Here is an 18,369-nt window from a genome sequence, read left to right as displayed (position 1 = left end):
TTCAGGACCCGGAAGCGCCCGTCCTGCACGCGAGGGAGACTTACAACGCGCCGGTGCACAGCGCGAACGAGATCTTCTCCACGCCGCAGGCGCGCGTGCCGCTGCGGAGCAAGATCTACAAGCTCCAGGAGACGCCGTACCTGGCGAATCTGCGGATGGCGCTCGACCAGGCGCTCGACCGGCCGGTCACCTATTACAATCGCAAGCGTCACCTACTGATGATCTGCTGCATCGAGCACCTGACCTATCCGATCCTCGTGATCGTTATCCTCGTCGTCAATCTGCTCCGTTACCTGTACCTGACGGACTACTTCGGCACCGGCCACTGGAGCGAGATGTTTCTACTGCAGCCGATCGCCGTGAGCCTACCGTTGCTGCCGCTGGTGTTCCCCGCCTGCTGGATATTCCTCAACTGCTTCGGCATGGCCCGCTTCAAAGCGCTGTTCAAGCTTTATCTGTCCGCGAAGAAGCTGCAGGTTAGTGTTGATTCAGAAATTAATTATTTGCAAATTGAAATATATGCTAATGTAATTATATAGCAATTAATATAAAAAACGAGATTATATATATATATAATCCCGTTTTTTATGTTAATTGTTATGTAACTATATATGTTAATTTCGTATATATTTCGTAATTATATAGCAATTGATATAAAAAATAGGATTATATATATATAATCTCGTTTTTTATATTAATTGCTATATAATTACATTAGCATTTATTTCAATTTGCAAATAATTAATTTAAAAAACGAGGTTTTATATATATATAATCCCGTTTTTTATATCAATTGCTATATAATTACGAAATATATACGAAATTAACATATTTTATATATTATAAATATATATATAAATATTAATATACAATATTTTATATACAATACATATTATTTTATGTATTATAAATATATAAAATTTTATATATTAAATATAGGAAATTGTGTTAAATCTCATAATTTTATATATAGTTATTCCACGCGTATACAGGATTGCACTATTCTATGATATCTCAAGTGCAACGATAAGATTATAAGAATGTGTCAAATCTCACTATTTAGACATGTGTGCAATACAATACACAATATTCCATAGAGGTTTTTGTAATTTTATGAATTGTAAAACTTATTAATTTTAAAAAATATTAATTTATAATTTTAATAAATTTAGTTCGTAGATCCTTTTGAAGACGCAGACATCAATGCTCCCAATCATCCGGACGTAGTGTACAACTGGCTGGAACTCAAGGAGTACTTCTTCGACATTCTTTTCGGCAACGAGCACATGATGTCGCGATCGGGGAGCATTTTGCACGTGCTGGGCTCTGTAACCGTGAGTACCGCAGCACGAATTGACTACAAATTTGAGTATTCGAGTACTGGTAATCTCAACTCGTTATATAACAGTCTGTGTATTTTTTTTTTTTACAGGCACTGTGCTGCGTAGATAAGAAGGGAATTCTCTCATGGCCCAATCCTACCGCGGAGAAAGTTTTTTTTCTACGTAACTCCAATATTTTGTCGCCGAGCTCGAGGTAGTCACCTTATAGTCACGCGGACCCGGTCGGGAATATAAAAATCCGAATATCTAAAAGTCCAGGAATTTGTGAATTTGCTCCCTCCCGCGCTCCCTCTCCCCCTCCCCGAGACGAAGGAATTTAGCGTAAATCAAATTTGCGAGATCATCAAACCGGTGGAGCCGCGTTACCGGCGCGGCTACAGCTTTCCCCGTTTTTTTTGTATTTTGCAGCACCGGCAGCGTGGACAAGACGGCCGACAGGAACCAGGAGTCCGAGGAGACCAAGGTCAACTCCAACCGGACGTCTTACGTACAGCACGGTAAGGATGGACGGGGGAGAGACAGCCCGAAAGAGAAGGCCCGAGTGCGCGACGTAACGACGTCCGATGCTTCGCAGATATGTCGCACTCCACCGCCGAGGTCCTGGATCTCACCCACGACCACGCGCTGCCGTTCCGGCTGCAGTTCGACGACCACTCGTGGCGGCAGCACCTCAACTCGCTGAAGCCGCTCGGCCTGGCGATCCTCCTCAACACGTGCAACATGGACACGCAGGAGCACTACACGCAGTTCTGCTGCCACGTCACCTGCGAGGCTCTCTACAACGAGAACCTGGTCCCGGTGACGAACAGACGGTACGGCGTGTTCTTGATCTCTCATCTCGATCTTCGCTCTCTTCAGTCGCGATTTCGCCCCCCCCCCTGCCCCTCTCTCTCTCTCTCTCGCGAGGTTTTCAATTTCGAAATAATTTGCAAGATAAAATTTATTTCAGCAGATGTCTGTGCGAGTTGGCGAAGCAAATCGGCTTTCAGGACCAGGCGCAGAAGATCTTCCAGCTGGAGCAGCAACTGTGTACATTTAGACATGTAGTGAGTATTACTTTATATTTCTTTACTTGTAAAAATTAAATTTGGGCGAACGCTATTCTAGAATCAATTAATTCGTAATGAGACTCTCTGTCACCCTTTGTCAAAATTATATGGAGATTGATCGCGCGTTCTGACAGTCACAGAAATTGTTTAACTGAAGTTTGAATAGTTCCTTATAAACAGTTTCAGTCCAACTAAGGAACTTTAGAAGAAACTTTCTTAGAAGATTCATCATTTTAAATGATATTGTTTGTGCACAGAAAGGTGATTTTTACTACAAAAAAAAAACGTACGCGAACAAAAAAGTTCGATTAAAAAAGTAGACTGACACCCTTTGTTCTGGCAGCAACCGGAGATGGTCAGGCGGGACATAAAGTTCGCGCGCTCGCTGAGCATCGCGACGAAGCTGAAGTTCCCGTTTCCTCACATGGTCGCCGTGGTCGTGAAGGAGCGCAGCGGTGGCGGTCTGCAGCTGTTGACGCAAGGCACGTCCGACATAATTCTGGACTCGTGCATCGAGTACTGGGACGGCCACGATCTCTGCCCTCTTTCCGCGTCAGACAGGTACGTCGCTACGATTCCATCAAACCTTTTAACACTAGAACTTAACTAACCGAAGGTGCCAATTTCATAATTTCCTATCCTTGTTTTCTCGACCGGCGAAGAGTTCTTTCGATATTATTTGCATCAATAGAATTTTATTTGCAGATATTTACATATTTTTAATATTTTGTACTGCATAGAAAAGCTATAAAAAAAAAGGAAAAAGAAATGATTAGGAGCCATAAAAAAAATATATAGATATTTACATATTTTTAATATTTTGTACTGCATAGAAAAGCTATATAAAAAAAAAGGAAAAAGAAATGATTAGGAGCCAAAATGACCCCATCGGCGATTCTAGTGTTCAAAATGAACTATTTTGGGTTTATTTTTAAACTATTAAACAGGGTGATTTTTAAAACGTTTGGTGCGTAAAGTTAAATTGTTATATGATGATCTTGACTCGGATTCCTCGTTTTGTCATCGCAGGAAGAAGGTGCAGGACTTCTACCAGAGGACGAGCTTGACCTCGTACTGCACCGCGTTCGCTTACCGGCCGCTGACGCGCGCCATCAGCGACAAGATGTCCGAGATATATCTGGAGCTGCCGGCGGATAGCAAACACTTGTACACGCCCCACAGGAGCCCGACCCCGTTGCCGTGGGACTTCAGAAACGTTCTCGATCCCAGAATACGAGGAATACTGGGGCAGTTTCATTCGACAGGTTGATCTAGTCATACTAATTCGACGGATGTTTTTTTTTTTTGTAATTTTGTATTTTTTAAGAAGTATAATTTTTTTAAAGAAGTCGCATCAATAGCTGAAATATGATCATATTAATTTCCCGTATTGCTATTGTTGATTTTGATTTCTTGATGTTCACTAATTCAACGGAAGTTTTTTTGTAACTTTGATTTTTTTTTTAAGATGTTGCATCAACAGCTGAAATATGATCATATCGATTTCCTGCTTTGCTATTTTTGATTTTGATTTCTTGATATTCTAATTGTTTCTTTTAAAATTTGGATATTTTTTACTTATTTGCTCTAGATATACTTTATCTTTTTTTTTAAATGTTAATTCGATTAATTTGTCTTTATTTAAATCGCAAATATCACAACGTGGCTTCCTTCTCAGATTCCTTGCTGTGCAACGAGAACAAGGACGACGACGTGAGCGACGTCGAAAGCTGCTTCGACGTGCAGTGCAATCAAGTCTTCATCGGGATGGTCACCATGCAGTATCAGGCGCAGACCGATATGGTGCGGCACTACTACTGCGAGCGTCAATAGTTATAATTCGTACTGCGAACGCTTACTGAAATACGCGTGTCGTGCACTGCAGGTACAACTGATCGAGCAGCTGGACAGGGCGTGCATAAGGTTCGTCCACTTCAGCAAGGAGAACGAGCTGCGCTCGCGCGTGTTCTCGGAGAAGATGGGCCTGGAGAGCGGCTGGAACTGCCACATCTCGTTGCTCAGCGAGGGCGCCAGGTATCGTTCGTCGCACGGGGACGCGATGTGCCGTCGTCGTTTCCCTCTCGATGTCTCTTGGATCTCTCATGGGGCATATCCGCGACTTTTTTTTTCCCCCACCGTGTCTCTGATTCGACATTTTCGGTCCTTGTATCTAATTTTTGAGAAGAAAAAATTTTAAATGAGAAGTAAAAATTAATCTGTTACCGTCGAAACTCACGATAGTTAAAACCCGATTTCACTAGTTAAAACTAGTTTTAAATTGGATTGAAACGAGGTCTACAATTATACCGTTTCACATGGATTTTCAATTTTCCACACGTAGCGAGAGGTCCAACTCCCCCTTCGCCCCCCTGTTTACGGGGCGAAACGAGGTCTATAATTGTATACACATAGATTTTCGATTTTACGTCTAATCAATCATACCAGTTTTGACTAGTGAATTCGGGTTTCAACGGATTATGGGTTTTGACGGTAACACATATATTTGAGACAGGCATTTTCAACTTTCTCGAAAGGGCTAATTGTAGGATCGGACACGCGCACGTGGGGAAGCACTGCATGCACATTAACGACGCATTAATTCTCTTATTCCCGTTAGAGCCAACTGCCACCGAGGCTGTGTAAAAATATGTCCATGTATATATTGCAGGAGGCAGCAATGGCTGGAGAGATATCCGCATATGCCCCCGTCGTATATGTTTGTCTATACGTCTTTTTTTACCTTATCGTTATCTCGATCTGCATGCTCGTTGCTACACAGGATGCCTCGAGAAAAAGAACACTAGAAAATTCAGTTCGTATACCCACGTGGTTCAAATAGACTAACCCAAATGTGTATTCTTTTTTTTTATATTACACGATCTACTTAAAAATAAAATCGTTCAGAAATTATAAGATATACGTCAAGATATTTTCTTATGTCTAAAAATAAATCAAGAGAATTATTAAAAAAAAAAATACAAACAGATCAGATAGATTTTTGGAAATTCCGAGAATTGAATTAAGTTTAAGAATCTCTTCGAGACATCCTGCGGTGTCACTAATCTCGACGATGATGTCGCGATCATTTTTGGCTGCAGTGTTCTAATACCTAACGTGTGTACTAATATCGCATTTTTTTTTATTCAGGGCATCGAGTCGCACACTAACAGTAATTTAATTTTTATCATTACCTCTTTGTATCTCTCTAATCTCGATATTTCACGATCATTTTTTCACTGGTGCGCTCCTTAACGAATTTGTGGTGCGATTTACTATTGCGAGTCGACGCCCCGTCGAGGATTTCGATCATGCAAATATACACGATTACTCGCGCGAGGAAGATTTTACACGCCCATATGTATACTTTTTTTTTTCTTGTAACTAACAACACACATGGCAATATCAGGTCCGAGAGTCCAGTGGGTTGGTGGGTGAGCCAGGCGGCAGCCATGTCCTCGCCCACTCCCTCACCCACGGCCCAATCTCATCAGCCTAATTACTCCTGCATGGACGAGGCCAGCCACTTGCTTAATCGTGTCTTACCTCGGTACGTTACGCCGATTACAAGCGAAATAGAAATAGAGCTCACTCTACATGCTGTACAAAATATGAAGTATTCAGACTTCTGCTTTGCTTCAAAGAAAGAAAAAGAAAATTAACGCAGCAACATATTAGCCATAGAACGCACCGAAGTATCTAATGGAAATTTACAAACATTTCGATAGCAGAGAAATGAATTTTTAAAAATTTAAATAAAGCATTAATCGAAATAAACTTTTTTTTAAATGTAAACGAAACATCAATCGAAATATCGTATGAGAAGACAAATATTTAAAATCCCTAATGCGTTCTATGATTAATCGATGATGGCAAAACACGCATGACGAGAGAATTTTCATTTATTTGTCAAGCTTTGCCGTGTCCGAAAGGACGCGAACTTAACGGATTCTCTTGTGGCTTCTTAGCATCGATGTGCTTCTCTTACTGCCCGCCGTTACGAACTAGCGAAATGCGACCAAGCGATCGGGGCAGCGTCCGCTAAGAAGGCGTGTTCTCGTTTTTAGCACCAATCTAAACAACAGCCGAGCGATGAGCATGTCGGCGCCGAGCGCCATCAACACGGACTTCTCGACGGTGAAGTTCGACGACGAGACGACCGAGTGGAACAACACGGGCACCTCGCAGGTCAAGAGCACGATGAGCCACAGGTTGCCGTGATATCTCTAAAAGCAGAATTAAAAATTAGAAAAAAGTTTCTAGAAAAAAAAAAAGAATACGCGCGATCGGTATATCTAATGTTTGTCGATGCTACAGAGATAACAAACTGTCGAGCAGGGAGCAGGACACGGTGAGGAGCGAGGACAGCGTCCTGGTGCAGAGCGTCGACCTGGGCTCGGGGCAGGAGGCGTGGAGGTCCCTGAGCTGCCTCACCGACAGCACCGAGCAAAGCGCGCCGGTCAACTTCGACCTGTCGAACAGGGTAAGGCCGGATTAATCCTCCTTCTTGGATTAAACTTAACAAACGTTTCGCGACACGAGGCGCGGCATAAATTAACTCATTCCGTCCGCGTGTATATATTACAGGCTAAACTGCCGAGGGGCATCGACAAGATACGTCCGCACATCGAGCTGATCGACAACGTTCCGCTGCTCGTGTCCCTGTTCACCGACTGCAACACCACGGTGACTCGCGAGATGTTGCACATCATGCAGGACTACGGCGAGGTGGTGTGCGTGCTTGGCTCCTCCGCCAACGCCGAGAACATGCCGATCTTCATGCAGGCCGACGCGGGGTAAATTCCCGTAATTCTTCTAATCGATCGAATATCGGCGAGATCAGAGACGTGAGCCGCGGGCAAAATTGCACCTAAACATATACAGAAAATTCGAGTGCCACTTAGCGATTTTAAATTCCAAAAATGAAAGCCTTAATGAAACATTTTTTCCCCGTGAATCTTTGAAATTCCCTGAGAATTTCTCTGAAAATTCTCTTATTTTTTCCCGTCGTTCTTTCCAAATTTTCTCAAATTTCCAGGCAATATCCTTCAAAAATTTCTAACAAAAGCGCTCGAGGAAGATCCTTACAGTTTCTGATCTCCCTGATTTAAAAAAAAAACTTCAGTGATCTTCCTGTATCGAAGTTCTCTAAAGGCTTGTAAACCGATCGCAGAGTGGCGGTGGAGCCCTTGTATCCCCAGGTGTGTCAGAAGGTGCCCGTGTTGGTGCCCACCACGGAGAGCCAGGGAATTTCTCCCGTCGACCTGAGCAGAGCGCTCAACTCCGTCGCGTGTTCGCTGAGCGTGAAACGCGAGGACCCAGTGGCAATCTTTCACCTCATCATGGAGGTACGGTGTGTTTGCTTTTCGGAAGAAATTAAACGGGAGGGGGGGGGGGAGATAACGAGGCAACGAGATAAACGTTTCTTTTTCCTCGTGTGTGCACGCAGGCCCGTCATTACATGAAGAATCTATGGAACTGTATACAATTCTGGCTGTGCTGCTTGGTCACGCTCTCGTTTGTGCAAACGCTGTCGGCGCTTCTGCTGCTGCCGCCGCTGTTCTCCATCGATCAGGTGCTCTGGCTGTGCTGCTTGATAATCCCCATCCTGTCGACATCCATGATCGCCACGCCGATCGACTCGACGATAATGCAACGCGCGACCGGGAAGAATCAGTGCGTGGTCAGCGGAGAGGTAAGAAGGATCGAAGATATGAAAACTATGAGGCCATTAGCTTCATAGTTTTGAAACTCGCGTGCTTCAGTTCGAACCATATAGATTATATAGATTATCAAATTGTAAAGGAAAGAATGCTGCTCTTGGAATCTATCTTTAATTTTTATTTTTAATTTTGTAATTTTGCTCTGCTATTTAATTTTGATACATGCGATTCAAGATGCGTAAAGTATGCGAGAAAAATGTTGGGACAAAGAATCTCGTGTACACTAATTATTTATCGACATTCAAGTGATGTTTCGAAGAACAGAGATGACACCGTTGAACGGTATTATAGGTGACGCTATTCGTGCTATGGTGCTACGGCAGCAAATTCCTGCCGACGATGATCACGGTGATCCTCTCGCAGTGCATCTCGTTCCTGACGCTCTGCCCCGTCTACGTGCCGCAGAACTCCAAGTGCCTGTACATATATCCGGACCCGCGGGACCAGATTTGGGGCGGCTGGGGCGGCAGGCCGAGCGTCGTTCTGGTCGTGCAGCATTTCGCTCTCACCCTCATAGTCCTGCACTTCGGTAATTTCGCGCGCCAGCGCATATCTCTGCCTTGTCGTTAATATACCGGTCACATCGTCGCAATAAGTTTAGTCATTTAGTTTGTCAAATCCCTCTGTTTTCTGGAAAATTATTCAATTTTAATTTTTCCATTTCTATTAATCGAATTTGCCTTCAGTACTTTTATCTTGTCGTTTTTTTTTTCAAAATTTGCCTTTAAAAAATTGCTTTATAAACTTTTAAATCAAGTTTTAACAAAAAATGACAAATCTTTAATATAAAAATCTTTTCTAATTTGCCTTTAAATAAACTGCGTTGCAAACTTTTAAATCAGGTTTTAACAAAAAACGACAAATCTTTTTTTATCGACACAAATAAAATACTTGAAAGTTCATCAATATCTATCGTTTCTTTCAGTCACGTTATCCGTCAGCTTTGTGCACCGCGAGTACTCGATATGGAAGAAAAATCCTATGAGCAATTGCATCTGGTTCCTCGGTGTGTTTATCGTGTAAGTGAAAGATCTAATTAAATAACAGTCTCCGTAAAAAAAAATTTCGAGTTCCCAGATTACATATTAAATTCTGAAATACATCTGTCATTACGTTATTATCCGTAGATTGTGCGCGCAAGCGGTGTTCTCCGGCATAGCGTTTCGCAGATTTTGGCGAGAGGAGGGCAAGAGGATCGAGAACTTCCCCATGCACGTGCCGTTGTTCTTTCTGCTCTCTGTTCCGCTGACGTTCGCGGTTAACGAGTTGATCAAGTGGCAAGAGATCAAGTGAGTTCACTTCCTTTCCGCCTTCTGCCTTTCGTCGCTCGAAAGCACATCTGTCGCAATTCTTTCCCGACATTAATTCACTTTTCCGTTCCCTTTCTCCGCAGAGTGAACGTCAGGTACCAGAAGAGGGCGCGTTTAGAATTTGGCACGAAGCTGGGAATGAATTCGCCATTTTAATCCACTTTGCAGGCGTCTTCGAGAGATGTCAAATGCGTTTTAAAAGATATACGGGTAAAAGACGTCTCGTTAAGTGTACATATATATATATTATTAGCGTGTATTATGCCGAAAGTACTTTGGTGTCGCGTGATTCAGTTGCTGCAAAACTCGAGAGGGAGGAGAGACTCCGGCAGGTCCCTTTAAGGGGCTTCAACGGGCTTCGTGTACTTAATACAATGCCGTGTCAAATATTTGCCAAAACTCGATTCTACTTCGAACGAAGCACCGGTATTTTTCTATAGCGACGTGCGTATTTATATTTTTTTGCGACGTTTTAATGACACACCGCGAGGACACGCGCGCGCGGTGGTCGCCGATCGCGAGCTTTCACCACACGTTGGGCCGACGGTGGAATTTCTATCTCGTTTTACCGAACCGCTCGCCGATTATACGGCGGTTTTCCGCCTCGATGACGAATCACTTAAGGCCCGCCAGGCATCGTCGAGGCGCGTTACTTTTCTCTCGCTCCTGATTCTGTCGTGATTCAAGATGTCCCACAGGTATCGCCTTAGGTTTCATTTAAAAAAAAAGAAGAGCGATGATTATTTTAATAATTTTGAAAATTATGAGAGAAATTAAAAAAGATTCTTTTTTTTTAAGTAGCCACAGTAAATGTGAGCGTGGCTGAGAAGCCTAAGACATCTTGCATTTGGCGACCTTAGTACTTACGTAGAGTATTTGCACAGAAAGATGTTCCTACTGATAACTCTTTCGACATCCTCGTCGACGTTCGAGTTTCGCTCTCGAGTCAAGGTAGAGTCGCATTAGCCGAGAAATCGGACGTTTTTTCTTTTCTTTTTTTAGCGTTTGGACGCAACGATAGTAATTTATTTTGTCGTGATCGCAGAGATTAGTGAGGAACTTTAGCGAATTGAAATGCAACCCTGCGAGAGATTATTAGGTAGTCGAACCAAAATCGCGTTCTTAGCAGAGCGGGCGTCTCGCTGGCACGAGACGGTTCTCCGGGTTGCGCGAGACAAGTGCGCTCGGTCACATCTGGGCCGCGTGTGAATTTCCCCGATTTCCGGTCACCGATCGAGTGGAACAGCGATCCTAATCGCGATTTTCAGAATCCGACCGAGCCTCCGCAACCCAGCCGAGCTACCCCTAGTAAAACTTGTAATTTCCCTCCCTCGCTCTGCTCTCGTGCCATCGTTCGATGATTTTGACCAATGATATCACGAACATGCATGCGCATATTTATTGTACATATTTTATTTGTTACTCGGCTTTTTTTATGCCCTTGAATTGATTGATGCAATTTTTTATTCGTCGCGCGAAGTACAACTGTGGAGCCGCAGAAGGGGAAATTAAAGACACTGGGGTTGCTCGGTCCCTAATAAGTTAAGAGGGTGCACAACATTTAGTAAAAAAAAAGAAAAACAATCAATTCTTTTTTATATCTTCGGAAAGTATGATGTTTGCGAATGTTTTGCCAATGTAGCAAGTTAACATTATCAAACAGACTGTTCGTCTTACTTAAATCACGGATCAGAAATCCATTTCTTTTCCTTGCTTGTGTGCGGTGATTGAAGCGAACGGAACATGGATTTCTCTCCGATTCTTTGTGTTACACGACGACAAGTCGGGGATTTGATTGTTTTCGGTCTTTGTTAAACCATTCTAGTAGAGCGAATTTATTTTACTAATAAACTTCCGTTATTACGGAGTATCGTTGCTGTTGATACTGCGTTCTAGGTTTAGTATTACGCAATGAAATGGATCTTTTTTTTAAACGAAATAAAATCTTCATTAAAAAACACTAAATTCTGTGTGACAAATTTACTTTACCGAGCGTTCATCAGTTAATGATGTACAAAGTTTAAAAAATGATCGATTTTCAATTCGTATTCATACTTAATTCATTTTTTATCATCAGAATTTACTTCTGTCAGTCTTTTTTCATCGGGATCGAAACGCTATTATCTACGGATTTAATTATATTATAGACTATATTTAAACTATATACATATCATTTAATAATATTAAATCTAATTTTTAGAAAAATATAAATTCGTTCATTTACAAGCATGTACAAACGTCGATCCGTTTCTCGCGCGATCCGGTCGCGTCGTCTCAAGTCTGGTACGATGCGTATTTAGGAATCACTGCGGACTGCACCGCGGTCACGAGCAACGCCAGCAGCGCGCTGCAGCACATCGTCGCGGAGTACGCCGCCTCGTACAGTAATTTCGGCGAGAACACCGACCACACGAACAGATGGTGACGCTGGCTGGTGACGATGATCATGTAGACGGCTGTCGTCAGCAGCCTCCACGCGATGTAAGTCCTGCTCGTATGCGTGACGACGTCCGTGCTGCAGACATCGATTTCTCTCGTTAATAACGATCGTCCACCGGACCTGCATCAAGTCGTTCTACACAAGAATTTTAGAATTCGCGGGGTACTCACCGGTACGCCTGACTCAGCTGCCGATAGTAAATCAGCAGGAAGTAGGCCAGGACGGGGGCGGAATAAGTATTGATGACTAGATACACACCGGTGATGAGAGGCACGTAGGAACGCAGACCGACGTATCCCGCCGCGACGTCTACGCTCGCGAGGCTATTGGAGTTGCCCTAAAATATCAATCGTACCTTACAATACAAGGTTATATAATGGCTTGATAACAATTTTAACGAGTTTAAAATTTTATTAAATTTTATTAGATTAACGAGTTTAAAATTTTATTGAATTGTATTAAAATTTTTTTTTATATCTTGCCAAAGAAACTTTTTGTGAGAATTCTCTCGAAGCTTGAATCTCTATTTTTTTATCTCTATTCATATTATTAACTATATCTATTTATATGATTAATAGTATATTTAAATATGCAATACGCTAACTCTACGAATGCTTTGAATTATTTCCTAACGAAAGTTTGCAGAAATTCAAGCAACGGAAAAATAATTCTAACAAATATCAATATTGTGAAAAAGACGCTTTTGTCGTATTATTAGATTGCGAGGAGAGATTCAGGTGACGCAACGGATTATTCATATCTTGAATCTTATCATTCTTCTATTTTTTATAAATTTACATAATAATAAATTGATAAGCGAATTATTACGTTTTTTTCATATTTTATCTATAATTAACAGGTAATAAAAACGGCAATGTAATTCCTCGAAATTTAAAGAATACCTAAAGAAATATCGTAAAACTAATGTATCAATTTCTGTTTGTTTTAAACTCCTCTAAAAATTATCTAGAAGAAAAAAAATTCGATTAAAAATATTAAGTTCTCTCTGTCAGAGGTTTTTCATTCTGCTCACGTGAATTAATAAAAATCAAAAAGTCAGGCATTACGTTTTTTTTTCATATTTTATCTATAATTAACAAGTAATCAAAACGGTAATGTAATCCCTCGAAATTTAAAGAATACCTAAAGAAATGTCTTAAAATTAATGTATCAATTTCTATTTGTTTTAAACTCCTCTAAAAATGATCTAGAAGAAAAAAAAGATTCGATTGAAAATATTAAGTTCTCTCTGTCAGAGGTTTTTCATTCTGCTCACGTGAATTGATAAAAGTCAAAAAGTCAAGGCAATTACCTGATAGAAATAGAGCACATTGCCCAGCATGTAATGTACGAAAACCCCGAGATCGAGCAGATCGTTTTCTCGCAACACAGTCTCTATCGTCCAGCTCGCGACGATCTGCATCGGCAACAGGATCACGTTGTACGGCTGGTGCAGCATCGCCGAGATCGTCACCCACGTGTTGACGATGAAGAACAGCATCGTGCTCGCGAAACGCCGTCTGTTGCGCCCGATTGTCAACGCCGCTCTGTAGCCGTAGCTCAGCAGGGACAGCGCTGTTAGCCCCCAAAACACTTGCACCTCGTGTATTCCACTGGAACAGACGCGACAATTTGCTCCTTGACAACGTGCGCGGATATTGACAGTTCGTCGCTTCGACGAAGGACTGATAAACTTCTTGACGTTTACGTGGAACACGTATAAGTAAAACGCAATCGCGTTTACCTCGACGCGGGATACGACGGGATTTTCACGACGGCACCGTTGGACGCGTGGCGAAGGTATATGCACGCCGCGATAGCCGTGTTGAGGAGCAACGACTGCCGCCTGTATTGCCTATCCTCGCACTCGTGCGCGATCCAGACTAGAAGAACGAGCGCTGAAAAAATGAACGTCACCGGGTTAAATCTTGGCACAGGATATCTCGCGCAGAGACGACACTCATTTCCCAATCGTTTATAATCAAAAGACCATCTGTATTTCAGTATTTACGTTGAGAGAAGATTTTTTTAAAGATCTTCGTTTCAGCACGTTTAGACATATTACCAGCTAGAAGCAGAAGCGTCATCCCGACTTTGCTGTCGTCCGCCTTCAACCAGCGGGCTATGTCGGCCAGATGCGCCCACTTGTCGCCGGTGCTGTTCAGCCTTCGCAGAACTCTGTGTCCGATCAGCAGCAACAGCAGCTTAACGGAAAGTTCTACGTGACGCCTGGTGATGCCGCAACTTGGACATGCCTCTGTTAGCACCTCAGCGCTCGTAAGATCGCTATTATATATCGTATTATTAGATTGCGAGGAGAGATTCAGGTGTGACGTGATGGAGCATTCAAATCTGACTTGAACCTCATTATTATTGTATTTTTTATAACTTTACATAACAATGAATTTATAAGAATTACGTTTTATTACGTTTTTCATATTTTATCTATAAATAATAGTAGGTAATAAAAACGCAATGTAATCCCTCGAAATTTAAAGAATATCTAAAGAAATATTTTTTTATAAATTTACGTAGCAATAAATTGATAAGAATTACGTTATTACGTTTTTCATATTTTATCTATAATTAATAGTAGGTAATGAAAACGCAATGTAATCCCTCGAAATTTAAAGAATACCTAAAGAAATATCGCAAAACTAATGAATCAATTTCTGTTTGTTTTACACATAAAATGTATGAAGCATAATATAATCTCTGGAAAATTTATATAAATTAAGTGCTGAATCTTTCGTGAACGAATAATATATTCAGTGTCTGATTTGAATGACCATCAGGAAAGAAAATTCTACTTACTGTCGATAGTGTGCGAGTAATCTTGTGGAATAACGATAGAGGAAGTATGCAATCGTACTAGACCAGAAGAAGTACCATGTCTGATGCTCCTCCTCAACGAAACTGCTGCCGGCGAGGCTCGCTATGTGCAACAACGCGCCGATCTGTAACACTACGCGTATCTTCGATCCCTTCGTGATCTGCGTTCAAAAAAAAAATCGGAAATTAAAATATTACAATGGAGATAAAATATTTACTTTTGAAAGAAAATCTTATTCGAGTTCAAAAATTTCTAATATACAGCAGAAATTTGATCTATAGAAAACAATAATAAGAATATAATTCAGAGTGCTTGTATTAAAATTTACTAATGTTTTCATTTCCATTTTAAAAAACATAATTAAACCTGTAGAGATCATAATTATTTATATCGCGCGAGAAATATTTTTAACCGCTTAAATTAATAACACTTTTTACTATTTAACGCTGAAAATTAAATAAATATTGATTCTCACCTCCGTTAGAGATAATTTGCTTCCCGTGCAAAGATTAATATTGATATAAATAATGCCTTTGATTAGTAAGAATAGCAAAGCGAGAATAGCTTTAAATACATTCGTCGGATAGAAAGAAGTTGCGCTTCCGAAACTGTCAGGATAATTAATTCCTCGCGTCAAGAACGATGCGGTCTTTTTAGGCGTAGTCCAAGCGGCGGTTTGCACAAAAAACAAAATGACAAGTATCTGAAAAAAGATGCAGAAAATTATCTACAAATTTCTTAATTTAGAGCAAAAGAAATTTCATTTATTTTATTTATCTATAAAATTACGTATTACATCTTTGGATCTACCTAGCGGGATTATATCTCCTTAACTTCTATTTGAATGCTCTTTAAATATAATTTTTCAACTACTTATAATATAATACTTAAAAAAAAAAACTTTTTAAATATTAACTTTAGATACTATCTTTCCGGAATATACTATGTTTTACTCACTTGACACAGGAAGATCATGGCAGCGGCCATCGAGCGAAAGTCGTATTCGATTGTGCTACTAATTAGAGCATCTCTCATCTCCTTAAGGATCGCCTTATAAGACGAGGCGATATTCTCGACCATCTCAGGATTCCTGTTCCCTTTCAACCAAGCGACGTGCAGTTTCTCGGCATCTAAATACTTTCCGTTCATGTCTGGAAAATATAGAATCTCCCTTCATGCGACCATTAATTCCAAAGGATCTTAATTTTAAGGATCAAAACAGATGATAAAAGATGCTACTTGCAGAAGAAAGCATAAATGAAAATACAAATGTAAATATTATAAGGGAATAATATATAAGTAGTTGATCTTAATTCGTTATCGCTTTTAAGTTTCAGCGGAATGATTTCCTGCCATCGTGATAATAAAAAGGAAATATAATCCTTTGACAGAGCATCTCTCTGTTTCTCAGCTGTTGACTATTCGGTGTCGTCTTCCAACGAATAGATTTTTAATCAGCAACAATTTTTTCTGAGGCTTCAAGCGAGAATCTGGACAAAGCCCGGAAGAAGGTACTTCTAAACCCACTTTCTATTAAAAAAAAAGATTGAATAATTTCCGATAAATTGTTTCAAATACGATGGCCATATATTGTCTTCTTGTTAGTCATTATTAACAGCAATTAAAGCCTCGAAGGATTTTTGCTGTGATCTTCATGGACGTTCCACAGTTTAGGCTTTTTCTTTTAAGTCTGAGATTTCCGAAGGACAAACGAAACATAAAACGAATATAAGACGAACGTCACACAATAAAATTGATAAATGCTAAATTATCTTTGATACACAGGGGAAAATATATTCCAATTTTTTATTTGTCTTTACTTATACAGAATTGGAAAAAAAACGATAAACATATAATAAAAAAATACCGTGTTCTTTGTTACACCAAGCAAGAACGATGACATAAAAAGTGTTTTTTAGACCTTAGTCTTTTATTTACATCAAAAAGTTAAGCCCGTCCCGGTCGAGTTAAAGAAAAAAATGACTAGACATTACGAAGCCACTAACGAAGACATTAATTGGACGCGACCGAGCTCTCCTGACTGACGTTGGTAAAGGCAAAGTTGACTTGCCCGAGGCCTAGGTAGGCCCTGAAATTGAGCGACTCGAGCCTTCTGAAGTCCGATTCCGGCATCCCGAGAAACAGACTCCTCCCATTCTTGGAAGAGCCGTTCTCGGCGAATATCCTCCAGCTCGCCGTGTTGAGACACGGATTCTGCCGGTTCAGTCGCTGCAGCACGATCCCGGTGGCCTCGTGCGGACCCGGGATCCACACGCAAGCCCGATAGCACCTCTGCAGGTCGTTGTAGGCGATCATCTTGAGCTTGGCCTCCGGCCACGGCGAGATGCGCCCGATCTGCAGCGACAGCCAGCGGAGCGACGCGTCGTCGACGCATCTGACTACTATCGCGTCGAATTTGACGTACGAGTCGTAAAACTTGGGCACGGGTCCACCGACGATCTTGTCGATCTCCCGCGAGACAGCACCTCGGAACAGCGTCAATTGCTCCGGACCCAACGGCGCGTTGTCCGTCGACACTATCGCTCTGATCAGGCGATGATCGACCGTCTGTAGTCTCTCGTCGAACACCTTGAGCTTCTTAGCGCTGTTCGGCGCGAAGCCGTCGACGGAACTGTACGGACGTTTGACGCCGTGGTGGACGGATGTGCTCGCCGTTGCCTGTGGCGCCGTCGAGGCCGCCGGGTGATTAAAGGCCAAGTTAGACGGGAAGTTCTTCTTCTTCTTCCTCCTCCTCCTCCAATTTCTTTGCGAACGGAAGAGAGTATTGTTTCCGACCACCGTAGCGTTGTTCAGTTTATTCGTAGTGAACACGGTACTCCTCGAGTCCAGAAATCGAGCGACGTCGGTGGTATTGTCCGCGTCACGCGTGTCGGAGACCTCCTCAGCGGCCTCCGTCTTTATTTTGATTTCAGTGTCTACATCAGTTTCGAGTTTAACAGTTTCAAGTTTCTCCATTTGAATCCCACGAGCAGCTAGGGAAAAGACACGGTCGGCCCACGCAGAGCCCCGCATGCGTGGGTAAGGCTCGATTACTGGCGGGGTGTCGCCCGGTTCCCCGGAGGCGTCGTTAGCGACACTGCTCCCCCAGTGTCACGCAGCCCTCGCCACGACTCTCGCCCACAACTTGGCTTTGGGGAGCTGGTCCGCGGCGACAATTTTACCTCGTTCTGCCGGCCGGCAGGGAGGCTATGACTGCCGCTAACCAGACGACAGCGTCGTCTGGCCGTCCTCCTATCCGCCACCTGGAGACGCGCTCGATGGGTAGCTCAATCCATCGAGAGGTGATGTCAATTGTTGCAGTGAAATGTGTTACGCAAAGAAATAGTGTCGGATGCAGTCTCGTCCAGAGATCCTTTGAAGGATATCTTTGTTGATATTAAAGTATACGAGAAAGAAAATGCTTTGATAATAAGCCGTTTGCGTCCTTACTATGATTTTTAGCTATAAGGTCCTTCACCACCGTTCGATTTTACTTTTTTTTGATACCTGCATAAGAATAAATAAAATAGTTCTAAGAAATTTTTGAAATTATAAGACAAAATTGTCGTGAGAGTATTCCCTTTCACATTTTAGAAATCGATAATATATTTTCGACTTCCTGAATTCTCGACACAACTTGGATTTCGAATATCAAGTAATTGATATATTTCTTT

At 41.9% G+C, this 18,369-nt stretch overlaps 3 protein-coding genes across 9 annotated transcripts in view; 1 reads left to right on the top strand and 2 right to left on the bottom strand.

The window, feature by feature from the left end:
• The first annotated feature begins 96 nt into the window (after window positions 1–96).
• Window positions 97–11,387, top strand: LOC105456737 (uncharacterized protein KIAA0195). 3 transcript variants are annotated; one of them, XM_011701006.1, is made up of 19 exons: window positions 97–476; window positions 1,173–1,334; window positions 1,433–1,536; window positions 1,752–1,840; window positions 1,918–2,155; window positions 2,293–2,389; window positions 2,736–2,953; window positions 3,422–3,657; window positions 4,071–4,195; window positions 4,278–4,426; window positions 6,457–6,600; window positions 6,728–6,872; window positions 6,977–7,185; window positions 7,563–7,737; window positions 7,839–8,084; window positions 8,404–8,641; window positions 9,038–9,131; window positions 9,240–9,401; window positions 9,506–11,387. In XM_011701006.1, the coding sequence occupies exons 1-19, from the start codon at window positions 156–158 to the stop codon at window positions 9,576–9,578; spliced, it is 3,225 nt and encodes a 1,074-aa protein (XP_011699308.1). In that variant the 5' UTR covers window positions 97–155; the 3' UTR covers window positions 9,579–11,387. The 3 variants fall into 3 exon arrangements, with proteins under 3 accessions (XP_011699308.1, XP_011699309.1, XP_011699310.1); XM_011701007.1 differs by lacking the exons at window positions 97–476; window positions 1,173–1,334 and adding an exon at window positions 5,799–5,939 and having other exon boundaries at window positions 1,536–1,840; XM_011701008.1 differs by lacking the exons at window positions 97–476; window positions 1,173–1,334; window positions 1,433–1,536; window positions 1,752–1,840 and adding an exon at window positions 5,799–5,939 and having other exon boundaries at window positions 1,853–2,155.
• Window positions 11,388–11,391: 4 nt separating this feature from the next.
• The window catches only part of LOC105456730 (GPI ethanolamine phosphate transferase 2), a 38,136-nt gene continuing 31,158 nt past the window's right edge, over window positions 11,392–18,369 (bottom strand). For all 5 annotated transcript variants that reach the window (XM_011700987.1, XM_011700986.1, XM_011700988.1 and 2 more), the window contains 8 exons: window positions 15,653–15,846; window positions 15,171–15,398; window positions 14,677–14,855; window positions 13,928–14,148; window positions 13,607–13,760; window positions 13,175–13,475; window positions 12,033–12,199; window positions 11,392–11,937 (listed from right to left, as the gene is read on the bottom strand). In XM_011700987.1, coding sequence (XP_011699289.1) covers window positions 11,697–11,937; window positions 12,033–12,199; window positions 13,175–13,475; window positions 13,607–13,760; window positions 13,928–14,148; window positions 14,677–14,855; window positions 15,171–15,398; window positions 15,653–15,846 — 1,685 coding nt within the window. In that variant the 3' untranslated portion in view covers window positions 11,392–11,696. The remainder of the gene's footprint in view (window positions 11,938–12,032; window positions 12,200–13,174; window positions 13,476–13,606; window positions 13,761–13,927; window positions 14,149–14,676; window positions 14,856–15,170; window positions 15,399–15,652; window positions 15,847–18,369) is intronic.
• LOC105456729 lies at window positions 16,467–18,185 on the bottom strand. The gene has a single exon (XM_011700985.1). The coding sequence runs from the start codon at window positions 17,726–17,728 to the stop codon at window positions 16,709–16,711; it is 1,020 nt and encodes a 339-aa protein (XP_011699287.1). The 5' UTR covers window positions 17,729–18,185; the 3' UTR covers window positions 16,467–16,708.

The sequence above is a fragment of the Wasmannia auropunctata genome, unplaced genomic scaffold (genome assembly GCF_000956235.1).
Source record: "Wasmannia auropunctata unplaced genomic scaffold, wasmannia.A_1.0 LD335556.1, whole genome shotgun sequence".
Lineage (NCBI taxonomy): Eukaryota > Metazoa > Arthropoda > Insecta > Hymenoptera > Formicidae > Wasmannia > Wasmannia auropunctata.
This window is presented reverse-complemented; position numbering and strand designations above follow the sequence as displayed.

Excerpts from the sequence above, each read along its gene's own strand:
- LOC105456737 (XM_011701006.1), top strand. The coding sequence starts at position 156 with ATGGCGCTCGACCAGGCGCTCGACCGGCCGGTCACCTATTACAATCGC. Across the intron at positions 8,085-8,403 it reads AGTGCGTGGTCAGCGGAGAG|GTGACGCTATTCGTGCTATG; the intron begins GTAAGAAGGATC and ends ACGGTATTATAG. Across the intron at positions 9,132-9,239 it reads TTCCTCGGTGTGTTTATCGT|ATTGTGCGCGCAAGCGGTGT; the intron begins GTAAGTGAAAGA and ends TATTATCCGTAG.
- LOC105456729 (XM_011700985.1), bottom strand. The coding sequence starts at position 17,728 with ATGCGGGGCTCTGCGTGGGCCGACCGTGTCTTTTCCCTAGCTGCTCGT.